This window comes from Talpa occidentalis, unplaced genomic scaffold, assembly GCF_014898055.3.
Source record: "Talpa occidentalis isolate TD23 unplaced genomic scaffold, MPIMG_talOcc4v2.1 talOcc4.12, whole genome shotgun sequence".
Classification (NCBI taxonomy): Eukaryota; Metazoa; Chordata; class Mammalia; order Eulipotyphla; family Talpidae; genus Talpa; species Talpa occidentalis.
This window is the reverse complement of record NW_023601212.1, coordinates 102,068,722-102,084,812: the sequence shown is the minus strand read 5'-3', so window position 1 is coordinate 102,084,812 and position 16,091 is coordinate 102,068,722. Positions and strand designations below refer to the sequence as shown.

The following is a 16,091-nucleotide window of genomic DNA, read 5'->3' as shown; positions in this document are numbered from 1 at the left end:
ACAGCCACAATGCAGCGCTCAACCGCCTGCGTCACCAGGGAGGCCCCTGGTCTGTTGTTCTGACCCAACTCCTTCCTGACCCCCACTGGGGCCTTCATCCTGCCGGCTGGGCTTGGCCAGATGCTCCTTGGTTTTTCCCCCGAGACCAGAGGCCCAAGCCTCTGGGAGAGCCCCGACCTGGAAGGGAGGCAGAGCAGGGAAGGCAGGAGGGGCAGCCCTGGCCTTGGCCTTGGGGCCTGCAGGTGCAGAGATTGCGAGAACTGGGCAAGGTCAGGGCAAGCTCCTGACTCCTGTCTGAGACCCAGTGTCCCTGCCCCAGTTGCCCTCCCTGCTGACTTCCTGCCTTGGCTGCTGCTCACAGGCCACTGCACATGAGAGTGTCTGTCAGGAATCAGAGCTGATGAGAGGAAGGTGGGGGTGGAGCTGTGGAAGGTTCCAGGCCCTCCTGAGGCCAGGCAGGCAGGAACCCAGGACAGCTGGCCCAGTGGGGAGGAGTCACACCAGCCACGGGAAGGCTGCTTGGTCTGTGACCTGCACCCCCTCTGGCTTGGGGCAGGGGTCTGTGCCAGGGGATGTGGGCAGAGGGGGGAGCCAGGAGGCCTCAGGACCAGGGGCAGTGCCGGGCCCCCTTCCACCCAGTGTCCCCCTCCTCACCATGTGGGTCCCAGGAGTGGACTCTCCATTTCAAGAAGGATGACCCCTGGGGGCAGCTGTAGGCCCAGCAGGAGAGACAGTGGCTGGACATGACCTCCACGGCCTCTGCGGCCTGGTCACCTGGCCCCTGCCTTCTCAGCCTGGCCCCCAGGGGAGGCCCCCGGGGAGAGTCTCTTTCCTTAAGAAGCTTCCCCCCAGCCCAGGCCCCTGCCTCCTTTTCTTTTTTAAAGATTTATTTTATTTATTTATGCATACAAGAGCTGGGGTACAGGCCAGAGGTGCAGGGGGAGAGAGGACTCATCAGGGACGGAGTGGGGAGCAGAACAGGTGGATCCACTGAAATCCATTGCTGAGGGGAGCGGCGGGGAGACAGGAGGGGTCTGCTGCGCCCTGTGGGTCACTCCCTGGCCAGGATGGAACTCAGGCCGCAGTGGTGACAGCTTCATAGTGCTGAGACGTAACCCCTGCGACCCCAGGGAGGCCTCACCCGCCTCCCTTCCTGCAGAGCCCCCCTGACCCCCAGCCCCTCCTGCACTTCCAGGTCCCTCTGACAGGGCACCCACCTTCTTCAACCTTCTCCCAGATTTCTCAGGCCCCCTGTCAATGTTCCACGTGCCTTTTCCTTCTAGAAATCCCTGGCCCCGGGGGTAGGGCCCGTTGTGCCCCACCTGCCTTTGAGGGCACCATACCACCCGGCCCTGTCCCCTCCTGGCTGCTGTCCCTGCTCCTGCCTCTTTGCAGGCAGGTCCACACAGCAGGCGAGGCCTGAGTGGTGTCAGCTCACAGGCAGTGCTGCCCTAAGGGCCTGTGGACCAGCTGCCCCAGGTCATCGGACCCTGCAGCACCCACTCCTGGAAATCTCCCCAGCAGCCTGCCCAGCGCTGCCCCCTTAGGACCTGTGTACACGCTGACCTGCCTCCCCCTCCCAGTCTGGCGCCCTTCTCCGCAGCGGGCCCGGGGTTCTGGGGCGCACACTCGTCCCCGCGCCGGCTCCTCCCAGGCGCCCTGCCTGTCCACCCCGGCCCAGACTCCTTGCCGGCGTCTTCCCGGGGACGCTGCATCTGGTTTTTGGGTGCTGTCCTGTTCCCATCTTCCTCCCCGCCGAGACCCGCTGCCCCCCAGGACGCCGGCCCGCTCCCCACCCCGCCAGGAGCCGCCCTTCCTCACCCCCGCGGCGGCACCGGGGCCGGCTGACCTGGGGTCTGCGGGCAGTGCCCGGTGACGCGGGCGCCGGGTGCGCGGGCCGCCTGCCCCGGCTCTCCCGGGGTCGGGACTGCCCGGGAAGTGGAGCAGCCAGGCGGCTGCGGGGCTGGGAAAAGTGGGCAAATTCCCCACCAATTTTGGGCTGAGAGGATCACGGCCGCCTAGTGCGCCCCAAGTGTCACGGGACTTGGCCTCTGGCCTGGCAATGTGAAGTAGCTGTCGATGCTCCGAAACAAGACCTTCCCATGGGTTCTCCCCGGGACGTGCAGCCGACCCGGTGCCCAGGCCGCGGGTGGGGTCACTGCCGGGCTGGCTTCCCGCAGCAGAGCTCCCGGCTGAGCACCTGGACTGGCCGGAGAGGTGCTGACAGGGGCCGCTCCCCCCACCCTGGGCCCTGCTGGGCATGTGGGGGATTGTCCCCTGGACCTTGCTTTTGAAGGTGCTGGGGGCAAGGGGAGGGAGCAAGGTGGAGCCAGTGCGGGGAGACTGGGCAGTGGGTGCCCTGAAATGAAAACATCCAGAGGGGCCACTTTCACAAAGGTGTTTTACTGCGGGGATTTTGCTAGACATTTCAGCGGCCAGAAGAGCCGTCTCTGGGGGCGGCCCGCGGCGCTGGTGGAGCAGGGGAGGTGGGGCGGCGGGGACAGGGCCTGGCCGGCGGCGGGTCTGGAGGACTGGCAGCTGGCACCGGGTCTCCGGGCAGCTGGCACCGGGTCTCCGGGCGGCTGGCGCAGGGTCTCCGGGCGGCTGGCGCAGGGTCTCCGGGCGGCTGGCGCAGGGTCTCCGGGCGGCTAGTACAGGGTCTCCCGGGCGTGCGTCCGCAGGTGGCGCAGCAGGTGCGAGTTGCGGCTGAAGCTGCGGCCGCACTGCGCACACGAGTAGGGCCGCGACCCGGTGTGCACCAGCATGTGGCGCAGCAGGTTGCAGCTGCGGCTGAAGCTCTTGCCGCACTCCGGGCACTCCTGGGGGGCCTCGGCCTGGCCGGCCTCCGCCGCCTCGCCCGCGCCCGCGCCCGCGTGGGTGGCCAGGTGCCGCTGCAGGTGGGCGTTGCGGCGGAAGCTGCGGCCGCACCTCTGGCAGCCGTAGGGCCGCTCGCCGGTGTGGCTGCGGCGGTGGCGCGCCAGGTTGGAGCTGTTGCGGAAGCGGTGGCCGCACGTGTCGCAGGCGTGGGGCTTCTCCCCGGTGTGGATGCGCTGGTGGCGCGCCAGGTGGGCGCTCTGGCTGAAGCCCTCGCCGCACTCGCTGCAGCGGCACGGCTTCTCGCCCGTGTGGCTGCGCCGGTGGCGCGCCAGGTCCTGCGTCTGGCTGAAGCTCTTGCCGCACTGCACGCAGTGGTGGGGCCGCGGGCCGCCGTGGGTCAGCAGGTGGCGCGCCAGGCCGGCCCTTCGCACGAAGCGCTTCCCGCAGTGCGGGCAGCTGTAGGGCTTCTCGCCCGTGTGCACGCGCTGGTGGCACACCAGCTGGGAGCTCTGGCTGAAGCTGCGGCCGCACACCTGGCAGGTGAAGGGGCGCTCCCCGGTGTGCACGCGCCGGTGGGCCCCCAGGTGCTCGCTGCGCCGGAAGGCCTTGCCACAGTCGCTGCACACGTGGGGCCGGCGCTCCGGGCCCGGGCTGGGGCGGAGGCTGCCGGAGCACTCGGAGCACTGGTGGTTCTTGTCCTTGGCGTGGATCCGCAGGTGGCGCTTGAGGCTGGAGCGGCGCTGGAAGGTCTGGCCGCAGTGCGAGCACAGGACGACCGTCAGCTCCGGCACCTGGGCCTGGGGCTCCGGCGGGTTCTGGCCCTGGGCGTGCGCCAGCAGGTGCTGCACGAGGCTGGAGCGGCGCTGGAAGCCCTGGCCGCACTCGGCGCACAGGTAGGCGGGCTCGGAGCTGTGCGTCTGCAGGTGCTTGTTGAGGTGCGAGCTCTGGCGGAAGCGGTGGCCGCAGAGGTGGCAGGTGTGCGGCCGCTCGTCCGTGTGCGTGCGCATGTGCAGCTTGAGGATGGAGGCGCGGCCGAAGGTCTTGCCGCAGCTCGGGCACTGGAAGCTTCGCGAGCCCAGGTGCGAGCGCAGCTGGTGCGCCTCCAGGCGGGCCAGCTGCGGGAAGGTCGCCCCGCACTCCGTGCAGATGAACCGCATCGCCGGCCCCGACTTGGGGGCGTCCTCAGCCACCTTCACTTCCAAAACATCACTCCTGGCAGGAGGGGAGCCTCCTCCGCCTGCGCCGCTCACCTCCGGGCCCCCTTCCAGCGGCTGGGCCGGGGGCTCCTCCGCCGCCCCGGGGCTGTCTGCCAGAGACTCGGCGGGGATGGCGGCCGGCCAGGGGGCCCCTTTGGGCTCTTCCTCGCTAAGCTCCCGGTCGGAAGTTCTGCTTCCAAAACCTGAAAACAAAACAGGAATGGTTAGGCCTGTTCCAAGGGGTTCCTGGGAATCCAAACCTCACTGCCTGGAAGCAGAGAGAAACCCAGGATCCTTAAAGCCGGGCTGGGAGCAAAAACTAAGCAGCCTGCCATTCCCCAACGGAGCCGCTTACCGCCCGCCGTTCAGGTCCACTCGGGACATTCGGGACTGGGGAAGCGCCCCCACCGTCTCCTGCCAGAACTTTCTCACTTCCCCAGGTGGAACCCCATACCCAGTAACAAGCATTCACCTGACCATCTACTCTCAGAGGTCAAAGCCATGGTTGAGGGTAGGTCAGATACAGTGAGCCTAAAAACCAAACAAACAGGCCTCCTTGGTGGTGCAAGGGTTAAGACACAGCCTATGAAGCGATCCGCAGCCACTGCGGCACGAGTTCAATTCCAGGCCAGCCAGGGAGCAACCCACATGGCGCAGACCTCTCCTGCCGCCCGCTGCTCCCCTCAGCAGTGTATTTCAGTGCATCTGCCTGTTCTGTTCCCCACTCTGTCTCTGGTGAATCCTCTCACCCTTCCACCCCCCGCACCTCTGGCCTGTACCCCAGTGCTAGTATACATAAAAAAATAAATCTTAAAAAACAAAAACAGGGCCTCCTAGGTGGCACAGCGGGTTAAGCGCGTAGAGCTGTGAAGCTGTCCACAACCTCTGCAGCGCGGGTTTGATTCCCGGCCCACGAGGAAGATCCCCACATGGCGCTGCAGACTCTCCTGCCTCGCCCGCTGCTCCCTTCAGCAGTGTTTTCAGTCAGTCTGCCTGTTCTGCTCCCCGCTCTGTCTCTGGTGAATCCTCTCACTCTCCCGCACCTCTGGCCGGTACCCCGGTTCTTATATAAAAATAAATAAATCTTAAAAAAAAAAGTGAAAGCTCATCAAAATAGCCCATTTTTTACTCAAGAGGACAGAAAGTCGGGCAGGAGCCCCAGGACGGCTCTCAATACACAGAGACCGCCTTGGCGGCCGGCGCGCCCCAGGCCTCTTACCCAGAGAACAGGCGGGCCAGGCCTTCTTCACCGGGACATCTTCAAAGGTCAGGGACTCCTGCAACAAAGGGGGGGACCCGCAGTGAGTGAGGCGCTGGGCCCTGGGGGGAGTGAAGAAGTTTCCAGACTTAAGTTAAGGAGCACAAAACTTTGCTAAAACCGCAGAGGCGAGAAGGTTCCCGGCATGGGTGGTGCCAGGGAGACGGAGCCCAGCTCACCAGCACGGCCGCCAGCTCCTGGTCCCGGGCGTTCTCGTCCAGCCACAGCCCCAGGCCCTGGGGGGCTGGCAGCGCTGGGGGGAGGGGAGGAGCTGTGAGAGCCAGGCTCACCCACCCGTGGCTCCCAGGACTCCCAGGACTCCCAGGACGGGCAGCCACGGCCCTGCCCACCCGAGACATCCGGCCCCCCGACCTCCGGGCCATCCTGGGGCCCAGCTCCTGCGCCCTCCTGCGAGGGCTCCTCACCACTCTCTGGCGGGGCCTGGAATGTCCCCTGGGGACCTGGGCTCGGAGGCTGCTTTGAACTTGGGGGACCTTTCCAGGCCCTCAACTCGACAGGCTGGGAGGACGCTGGCGGGGCTGGCGGGAGCTCTTTCAGGGGCTCCGGGGCTGGGGGCCCTTCTGAAGACACTTCTTTTTTGGGGCTGTGGCTGGAGACCTGGGAAGGACCCCCTTGTTCCGCAGAGGGGACGTCGGCACGGGGACAGTTCTTGCCAGTGTTGAAGCTAAAGTCCTGTTCAGAACACATCACGCATCCCTGTGGGTGCCGAGCAGGGCGCTCCAGCTCCTGCGGCTCCCAAGGGAGGGGCGAGGGGAGGGGAGTCGGGCAGGGAAGGCAGGAGGAGGGAGGACCTCGGAGGGACGAAGGGCGAGTGGGTGCGGCCTCTCTCGGGCCCCGAGGGCCAGTCTCCCCACCTGGCTGCCCAGCCCCCTCCGCGCCCGCTCACCAGGGGCCCCACGTTGCTGGTCTCCCTCTGGACGCCCTCCAGCAGCAGCACCACCTCCTCGCCGTCCCGGAGCGGCTGGCCCTGCAGCCGGGCCAGGAGGTGGGCGGGCAGCACGCTCAGGAACTGCTCCAGCACCAGCAGCTCCAGGATCTGCTTCTTGGTGTGCAGGGCCGGCCGCAGCCAGTGGCCGCACAGCTCCCGGAGCCGGCCCAGGGACGCGCGCGGCCCCATGTCCTCCTGGTACTGGAAGCACCTGAAGAGCTGGTGGGCCACCTCGGGCCGCAGCCTGGCCTCCGCGCACCTGGGGCCCTCCTGGCCCGCAGCATCCTCCTCCTCCAGCTTGACCGCGCCGAGCTGCTCCGGCTCGTGAGCGGGCCCTGGCGGGGCGGGCATCCTCCGCGGCCGCCGGCAGCTGCGCTCTCGCAGGCGTCCCCGCTGCCCCCGCGCTGCGGGGAGACGGGGCTGAAGATGTGGCCTCGTGCCCGCGAGGAGACCCTGCGTCCTGCCTGCTGCCCCCGGCCCAAGCCCAAGGCGACCCCACGGGGAGGAGGGACGTTTGTTCCCGAAGAAACGGAGAGCGCAGGCACACGGGGACGGAGGAAGCGATCACTCTTTGAGACGTTTTCCAGGGTTGGAGAGAAGCCGGCACAGACATGACAGCCCGCTCTTGGGGGCGTGAGAGGGGAGTGCTTTTCCTTCTGAAAAGGGGAGTTTTCAGGCCACTTCCTGGACAACCCCTGACCCAGCCGGCGCAGGATCCCTTCAGGATTTCTAAAGGAAAGTTCTTGAAAAACCAGATGTGGCCCCGGTGGCCCTGGGGGCTCAGCCCGGCCCACCCCGGGAGGTGGGACGTGATGGCGGGTCCCGTCTGTGCCCGTGGCCCCGAGGCGTCTGTCTGGCCCCACCCCCTGCCGCAGCCGCGGGCCCAGCACCGCCAGGGTGGCCCTAGCCATAGAGGGCCTGTTGCCACCCAACCCCGCCTTAGGCCCACCCCAGCTCAAAGAGAAGAAATCCGGACAAGTGGAGCGGACGGGACAGATCCCCAAGACGGACGCCGAAGCGGGGAGGGGTGGCCCCGCAGGAGGCTGCCAGCCACGCCGCCAAGTGCCCCAGCCTCAACCGGATGCTGGTTTTTTAAAAAGCAGGCTCTAAAAGCCACCGAGAAATGTGGGAGTGGAGGGGCGCGTGCGATGGACGTACCTGCGCGTCTGGCTCTGTGCTAGCTGGTAAACGTCTTTCTTGTCAGAAGACGCTGCAGGGCCGGGGGGTGATGGGTCTGGAGGGTCCAGCCGGACGGACCAGGCAAACGTGGCCGAGTCTGGGGCTGGGCGTGTGGGCGTCCGTGGCTCTGCTCTCCCAGCTCTTTGGGTGCTTGCAAATTCAAAACACAACAGGGCCCAGGGAGCGCGCTCACACATGCGGCCTCTCAGACAGCCTGACCCTCGCTATACGGCTCAGCAGCCAAGGCCGAGGCCCCCAGATGACCAGCGCGGGCCTGGGCTCCACCCCCAGAGTCAGGGGAGCTGTGGGTCTGGGGGCCGGACTGAGGCTGCAGCTCCCGGGGCTTGCCCACTCCAGAGCTCCTAGTGCGTGTGCCCCGGAGAGCGGGGATATTGGGGGCCAGTCATCTCCCTTTTTTAAAATATATTTTATTTAAATTCTGGATTCTTCCTTGGTCTAACCCACCTGGAGGCCGGGTCCCCGCAGGACTGAGCGTGGCCAGCAATGGAGTCAGTGCTTCCCATCGGCCACCAGGGGGCGCCGGTTCCATGGGGCTGACAATCCCATTCTGCTCCTCCCAAGCCCATCCTGGCCCCCTCACCCCAAAAGGTTCTGTGGGGCCACTCCCCGCTTTGGGGATGAGCCAGGCTACCCCTGGGGAAGTGCCCCAAATTAAGCCCCACCCATAGGGGACTCAGTTCTGTCCTTGATCACAATCCAGAGGGCGACCCAGCCGACTCTCTTGAACTGGCTGGCTTCCCTTCCAGAGACCAGAGCAGCTTTCAGTCTGGACAGGATGACTTTCTAGACACAGGAACCCAGGTTCCAATGCCTCTCTGTCCTCCCTGCTTTCCATGCTGCCTCCACCCTGTGGCCACCCCGGGGCTGCCTGGCTTACCTCCTCAAAGCAGCCCCGTGTGGCCATCTCCCCAGCACGTCGCCCCCCGCCCTCCCGGGGCAGCCTGTCCAACCTCCCTTCTTGCCTGCACCCTGGCATCTGACCTTCCTGCCACCTGCTCCCCCCACCCGGGCCGCTTCTCCAGGACCCCACACCAGCCGACACCACCCACATGTCCATCCCGGTGGGTGTGCCTGAGTCCCAGCACCGCTCGCCCAGACCTTGAAGTGACTTCCGTGTTGGTTAGTGGAAATAACAAAACGAGACTGCTCACCTAGGAAGGGAGGAAGCCTGCAAATACATTGGGTGCAGGAAAGGTCTTTTCTTTTTTTTAATTAATTAATTTATTTATACATGCACTGGGTACAGTCAGCAGCACGGGAGGGTGAGAGAATTCACCAGAGCCAGAGCGGGGAGCAGAGCAGGCAGAAGGACCGAAGTACACTGCTGAGGGGGCAGCGGGCGGCAGGAGAGGTCTGCGCGCCATGCGGGACCCTCGCCCGGCGGCCGGGGATTAAACCAGCACTGCAGAGGCTGCGGACAGCTTCCCAACCCAGCGCTCAACCACTGTGCCACCGGGGAGGCCCTGCAGGAAAGGTCTTTGATAAATGTTTAAGAAAATGGGCTTTGGGCCTCCCTGGTGGCCTAGGGGTTAGTCTCAGTGCTGTCACCACTGCGGCCTGAGTGTGATCCCCGGCCAGGGAGCTACCCACAGGGCGCAGCAGACCTCTCCTGTCTCCCCACTGCTCCCCTCAGCAGTGGATTCCAGTAGATCCGCCTGTTCTGCTCCCCACTCTGCCTCTGGTGGATCCTCTCACCACCTGCACCTCTGGCCTACACCCCAGTTCTTGTATGAATAAATACATAAATAAAATGTTTTTTTAAAAAGGCTTTTGTTTCATTGCGTAGCCAGGGGCCGGCTCCGCTCCTGTGCCCGGCCAAGTGGAAGTTTTCCAACGACAAGTGCAGACACCACGCTCTGAGACAGCGGGCGCGGGCCACGGTCACACGGGGTGGGGGAGGTAAGATTGGCTCTGCCAGAGACGCCGAGCTTGACCCCTCCCCTGCGAAAGCTCAGACCTGAAAAGGACCCGATCTCCCGATCTCCTCCCGCTGGCGCGGCCCTAACAGCCCTCGGCTCCTTTGGCCTAGTTTTACCCAGAACAGCGCAGGGTGGTATCAGAACAAAGAAGGGGCTTCCAAATTCCAGCCCCAGGCCCGTTCGCGGGGCGCCGGAACTCCAGGTGAGGCCTCCGGAAAGGTCAGAAAGAGGAGGAATTCAAGGCCAGTGGGCCCGGGCCTCTCCCTCCCCCAGGGCCCCGGGACAAAAGCTCTATTAACATGCACACCGGTGGGGGGTCCGCCGCCCTGGGCTACTCAGCCAGCCTCCAATACTGGACCAGCTCAATTTGGAGCCCAGGGAGGAGAGGAGTGTGGGCTGGAGCAGCCCAGGGTGGGGTGCTGCCTAAGGCCCGCCCAGACCCTGTGAAATCAAGAGTGGGGTCCCAGCCAGGAACTCTCTCCCTGGCCATGGTCAGCCCAGCTCCCCTCCCAGGGCTGGTGTGTGAGGCTGGTCAGCCCGCCTGGGGGCCTCCCCGGGGGTACAGGAAGCCCTAGACACAGGCCGTCAGGAGCCCGTCCCTCGCCCATCTGCACCAGCCCGGGAGCAGACTCCTTCCCTGCACCTTGGCCTCTGACCTGACCTGGGCCTTCCCTCCCGCGGCCGACCCACATTCCCCCCAAGGCTTTCTTCCAGCCCCAGCCCCTCACCCCACTGCTAAGGTCGGGCACCCTCCTTCTCTCTCTCGCTCTGTCTCTCGTGTGTGGAGTCTGTCCTGGCAGCCTGCACCCCAGGCCTGCTTGCAACTCACCTCTCAGGGTCCCCACTAGGAGGAGGAGGTGCTGGGGGTTCTCTGAGGGCCCCAGGGCCAGAGTCGGTACCAGCCAACCCAGGAGAGAACTCCAGGAAAATGCAAGAGGAAGTTCCCTGCCCCAGACCCATCCAGGTGAAGAGGGGGCTTCCTAGGGTTAACCCTTAACCTCCCAGTTGGGGAGCCGGATGGGGGAGTGGGCGGGGCCGAGGAAACAGCGGCTAATCCAGATTCCAGCCCCCCCGGTGTGGAACGTCTGCGTCCCCTCCAATGGAGAACGGCCCAGCCGCCCGCCCCGCCCGCAGCAGGGCTGGTCCGCACCCTCCGAGTGTCCGCCCGCCCCAGTCTTCGGCACGAGAGCTGCCATTTTAAAAAGCCCGCTGCGCGCCGCCCGGCCCGGCGTTTCACCCGCGTGACATGCCCCCCCAGGGGTGCTGTGCCCGCGCAGGTGCCCGGCGCCCGCCGGGGCCGGGAAGGGAGCAGCAGGACGCCCCGGAGCACCCCGGGGGGGAGCACCCCCGCTCACGCGGCCCCCGAAGTTCTCCCAGAAGCTGCGACGTGGCTTTTGTCTCAACCGTAGCAGCAAGAAGCAGGGGCGCCCCGGGGTTGACCTCACCTCGGCCTCGAGCTCAGCTCCAAAGTCAAGCCTTTCCCGAGGGGCCTCTCGGGCGCGCCTCGGCCATGCCCGGCCGTGGGCTCTCCCGGGCCGCGGGGCCCTCCGCGCGCTCAGGTCACCTGGCGCCCCAAGGCGCTCCCTGTCCTGGGGACCCGGCGCCCCCTGTTGTGCCCCCTCCGCCCAGGCGGCGCCCCCGTCGGGCTCGGACCCTGCGCGGGGCCGCTGCCCCGCCGCTTGCGGGTCGTGCCTCGCCCGCGCTCCCCTGCCCCGCGCGGGTCCCGGGGCGCACCTCCCGCGCGCAGCTCGCCGCGGGCCACGGCCTCCCCGCGGCGCCGCCTCCCCGCGTGGCCCTGCGCCTGGCGCGCGTCCGGGCCGACGGCACCGCACAGGGGCATCCGGCCCGGGGGTGCTGGGCGCGGGGCGGCGAGGGGCCGGGGCGGGGGGTGCAGAGGGCGGGGCCGGGGGCGGGCGCGGCCGAGCTGCCACCTGCGCGCGCCCGCTCGGCCCCCCGGGCTACCCCGCGCCCCCCAGGCGGCGGCCGTCGAGGACGTGGCCGCGTCCGCCAGGGCGAGCAGCGCGCACGAGCCCGGCCTCGGCGAGGGCCGCCCCCGCGGTCTCCGCGCGCTGGGCCGGCCGGGAGCGCGGCGCACGGGCCGCGGGGGCTGTCAGCCCGGGTTCCAGGGTCTTCGACTGCGCGTGACGTCCTTCCAGAAAATGCCGGAAAAGCGGAGACCGGATTGACCCAACCAGCGGACGAGCATCCGGGCAGAAGGCGGGGGCCTGGCGGGGGCCAGACCCGCCCTCGCTTCCCGCCCCCGCCCCCGCCCCCCTGACTGCGGGTGTCGGCGGTGCCCGGCCTGGGCTCCTTACGGTAACCCCGTTTCATGCCTCATCGCCTCTTACACCAAGCGCAGCGCATGTCACACCCACGAAAGGAACTTTAGTCTTAATTTTTTTGAGGCTTCCCTTCTCATGTCTTCTTTTTCTCCCTCCTGGGCCCCTGGGGCGCCACACACCTTCCTCACACCTTCCTCACACCTTCCTCACACCTTCCTCACACCTTCCTCGCATCCATTTCTCCGTTATTTGAATTCACTGTGTTGCTTCCTGGAGTCGTTTTGATGAGATGTAGGGTTTAGCGAGCCGGGTTCTTGGGCTCCTTCTGACAAGTTTCAGCCAAGTTCCCCTTTGACATTTGCACAGACACAGGCAAAGGTTACATTTTATTGTTTTTGAAAGGACAGGTTTGTTAGGAAAAGGAGAAAAGAAAACGAGATGCACCTGCATGGACACAGGTGGGCAGTCTTGGGAGGAGACCTGCCCAGCACTCGCTTTTGCTCTGAATTCTCCACCCGCGGGTCTGTGTGAGCCCTGGCTAGTATCCCTGCCCCTGGCCAGCTGCAGGCAGGCGCCGTCCACTCACTCGGACACACTCACTTCTCCAGTGCGCCGCAGTGCTGAGTGGGCACAGGCTTACAGCCAAGCAGACCAGGACACCCAAGCAGGGATTCCTTTTGACTTTATTTTTTTTTTAAGATTTATTTATTTATACAAGAGCTGGGGTACAGGCCAGATGCGCAGGAGGGTGAGAAAATCACCAGAGACAGAGTGGGGAGCAGAACAGGCAGACGACCAAACCACACTGCTGAGGAGAGCAGTGGGCGAGGCAGGAAAGGTCTGCCGCGCCATGTAGGTATCTCCCTGGCCGGCCGGGAATCAAGCCCCCTGCAGAGGCTGCGGACAGCTTCACAGCGCTGGACTCAACCCACTGCGCCACCGGGGAGGCCCCCTTTTGACTTTATTAACTCAAGTTACTTTGCAGGAAAAGCAGTTTAATGAAAACATTCTTCCAGAGATTTGAAAATACACTCCCGGGTTGTTCACCACTAATAGCCATGAGGGATGTCACTTCTCTGAAATTAGGTTGTAAAAGAGACTGTGGGTCATCTTGGGGACTCTCTTGTGAGTCTCTCTCTCTCTGCCTTGCTCACCCTGGGGAGCGGGACAAAGGCCGGCCAGCGTGGATCCTCTTCGTTCCTCAGCCAAGCCCTAAAATGACTGTTGACCTTTAGCTAGAGGCACCAGGCTGAGCCGGCAGCTGCAGAAACTTGAGATAAGTACTAGTTTCAAGCTGAAGTGCTTTAGGGTCACTTGCCAGGCAGCAATGGAGATAACTCTTTGTCCACTTGAAATTGCTACTTGGATGTTTCATAAATGCCTCCATGTCTTCATGTTCAAAAGCAAACTCCCCTTGCCACTAAAATACAAGCCCAGGGGGTGGGTCTTGCTCCCCCTCACTGCTGTATAACAGGGCATGTAGTAAATGCTCACTAAATGGAGGTTGGCTGAATCCTCCACCTCAAACCAGCATCTTCCCTGGGCCTGTTTCAGTAAATACAGTACAGTCTTTTCAGTCACCTGAGCCCATGACCCCTGGCATTACCTCGTTCTCACAAGTCATCAGCCTCTGTGCGCCATAGGTCTGTGGCCCTAGGTAGCTTTCAAATCTGCCTATTCTCTGCCCCCACTGCCATCAGCCAAGTCCACGGCGCCATTAGCTCTTGCCAGGACCAGAGCAATGCCCTCACTGGTTTGCGGACGTTCAGGTGTTTTTTCCTCTTAAATAAACATCTAGGTGGAGCACAGAAAGCCACACACACCAGATGTGAAGCGCTGATGAGTGTGCCCCAGTGAGAGCTGCTACATAGCCGCCTCTCCAGCTAGACTCCCACTCACGCCCCTGATCTGGGCCCCGCTTCTGGTCACTGCGCCCCCTGGTGGACACGGTCTGGACTTCCAGCCCGGATTTGTCGGGCCTGGTTCTGAACTTGCAAGCGAAGCTGTGACAGGGTGGTGCCCAAAGATGGGTGGAGCTGAGCTGGAAGATGCTGGAGAGGAGACTGGAGACGGAAGGAAGCAGGATGGAGCCAGGAGACCTGGAGGAGGCACATGGAGCAGAGACATGTGAAGAAGCTGCGTTGGCTTCTCAGCTGAACAGATGTGGGTGAAAGACTCGTGGAGAGGTTAACAACGGCAGGTTTTTGTTTTGTTTTTAAAGATTTATTTATTTATGCGTACAAGAACTGGGGTACAGGCCAGAGGTGTGGGAGGTGAGAGGATTCACCAGAGACAGAGTGGGGAACAGAACAGGCAGATCGACTGAAATGCACTGCTGAGGGGAGCAGCAGGGAGACAGGAGAGGTCTGCCGCGCAACGTGGGTAGCTCCCTGGCCGGGGATCGAACTCTTGCTGCAGTGGCTATAGCTTCATAGGTTAACCCCCAGCGCCACCAAGGAGGCCCAACAATGGCAGGTTTTATCTTAATTTGATATTGTTCTTTTTCTCCCAGACTTTGGCTATTTCTGACCCTTTTCTATGGGTCCCCGCTGCTGGAAGGTGCCTTAGACTGTGCAGCCTTTGGGCCTTGCTCTGGGACAATCCTGTTTGGATGGACTTTTACCCGCAGGGTTGGGTGGGGGTAACCTTGTGTGCCTGGTTTAGAAACTGTGTTGACTTTTCTGATTGTCCACTAATTGTGTTAAAGTTCCTTTCCATTAAAGGTCTTACATGTTTTGTCTTGATGGTGGGTGGCAGAACCGTATGTAGAGCAGGGAGATTTGTGGGTTCTGGGGTGCTCCTCTCCTTGACCTGTAACAAAGCCACAAAGATGGGGCTCTTCATCTGGCCTTGCTGAGCCACAAGCTGCCTGTCCCTTGACTGCTTTCGCCTTTGCTTTATTTGCTGTTCACGCTGACAGTGATGGCTTCCGCGTGGGCCACGGTAGCCAGTACTTCTTGTATGTGTGGGACGTACTATGGGAGTTACTGCTGGGTTTGTGCCCAGGAAAGAATCCTGCCCCTCTCTGGAAGATTCCACACTCGTCTCTAGGGACCTAGTGCCCTCCCCTCCCACGGCTCACTGGGGCCTGGTGGGCACTTGTGCCCCAGGCTGGGAGGGCCGCCCCTCTGAGGAGCCGGACAAAGCATTCTCAAAACTAGAATTGTTAGGGGCCTCCCGGGGGCGCAGCAGGTTGAGCGCCGCGCTGTGGAGCTGCCGGCAGCCTGTGCAGCGCCGGTTCGATACCCGGCTGCTCCCCGGCCTCCGGGGGAGGGTCCCGCATGGCGCGCAGACCTCTCCTGCCGCCCGCCGCTCCCCTCAGCAGTGTCCTTCGGTCTTTCTGCCTGCTCTGCTCCCCGCTCTGGCTCTGGTGAATCCTCTCACCCCCCACACCTCTGGCCTGAACCCCAGCTCTAGTATAAATAAAATAAATCTTTTTAAAAAAATTAGAATTGTTAAGAGGATGAGATAAAGGGAAAACAAATGGAAGTTCCACGTTTTTCCACACTCAATGGAATAAAAAAAGAATACGGAGACGATTCTGTGCGGGACCCCAGCCGCGGAGGAGGGCGGGGTGGCGGGGCGCGGGGCGGCGGCAGGCGGGGGGCGGGGGGCGGGCGGCGGCGGGGGCGGCGGGGCAGCAACAGCGGCCGGCAAGGGCGCCCGGGCCCCGGCGGGTCCTCCCGCGGAGCCCCGGCCCGCCCCCCCGCACGCCCCGCCGTCTGCGCGGGCCTCGGGGCGACCCACGGCCGCGGCCGCGCCGGGTCAGAGCAGGAGCCGCGGGCGCGGCGGGGCGGGCGGTGGCTGCCTGGGTCTCCCCGCGCTCCTGGCCGCCGGCGGGCGGGCGCAGGTGGGGAGCGGGGGGAAGGGGGGGTGGGGGGAAGGGGGAAGGGCAGCCTGGGAGACCGGAAGCCGCGCGGGGCAGCCGGACGGGAAACGCGGGGACACCGGGCGCCCCCGGCGCCGGCCTCGCCCCCAGCCCGGGCGCGAGTGGGGGCGCGCGGCCACGGCGGGGGCCGGGAAGGGGCGGGGCCTCGGACAGGCCAGCCAATCGCCGGGGCGTCCCTCGGGGGCGGGGCGGCGCGCGCCGTTACCCGGGAGACGCGTCCCCGCGTGGCGGGCCCGTGGGCGGCGCCCGTGGCGGCGTGACCCCTGCGCGCCGGGCCCTGACTCTCCGCCGCGCGCCGGGCCGGGCCGGGGTCGCCTCCGCGCCGCGCGAGCCCCGGCGGCCCCGGCGTCCGCAGCTGCCTCCTCACCGCAGGGCTGTCCGCAGCGGCCCCCGCGCGCGCCGCGCTCCCTCCGCCAGACGCCCCCAGCCCCGGCCCTTCGCTCCACTCCCGCGTTCCTTGACTTCGCTCGCGCTCCTGCGTTTCCCCGTCCACTCCCTCCCGGGAGACCCAGGAGCAGCGCTCGTCGCCGCCCGGCCGGCCCGCTCCAGCTCTTTCCTCAGTGCAGCGCCCCAGTCTCGCA

General features: G+C 64.8%; 1 protein-coding gene across 1 annotated transcript; it reads right to left on the bottom strand.

Annotated features, from left to right (window-relative positions):
• Positions 1-2,648: 2,648 nt before the first annotated feature.
• ZSCAN10 (zinc finger and SCAN domain containing 10) lies at positions 2,649-6,409 on the bottom strand. Its single transcript, XM_037504587.1, has 5 exons — positions 6,179-6,409; positions 5,697-5,964; positions 5,451-5,515; positions 5,233-5,290; positions 2,649-4,216 (listed from the first exon to the last, which is right to left on the bottom strand). The coding sequence occupies exons 1-5, from the start codon at positions 6,407-6,409 to the stop codon at positions 2,649-2,651; spliced, it is 2,190 nt and encodes a 729-aa protein (XP_037360484.1).
• Positions 6,410-16,091: the final 9,682 nt, after the last annotated feature.

Excerpts from the sequence above, each read along its gene's own strand:
- ZSCAN10 (XM_037504587.1), bottom strand. The coding sequence starts at position 6,409 with ATGGGGCCGCGCGCGTCCCTGGGCCGGCTCCGGGAGCTGTGCGGCCAC. Across the intron at positions 5,291-5,450 it reads AGGAGCTGGCGGCCGTGCTG|GAGTCCCTGACCTTTGAAGA; the intron begins GTGAGCTGGGCT and ends CCTTTGTTGCAG. Across the intron at positions 4,217-5,232 it reads CTGGCCCGCCTGTTCTCTGG|GTTTTGGAAGCAGAACTTCC; the intron begins GTAAGAGGCCTG and ends TTTTGTTTTCAG.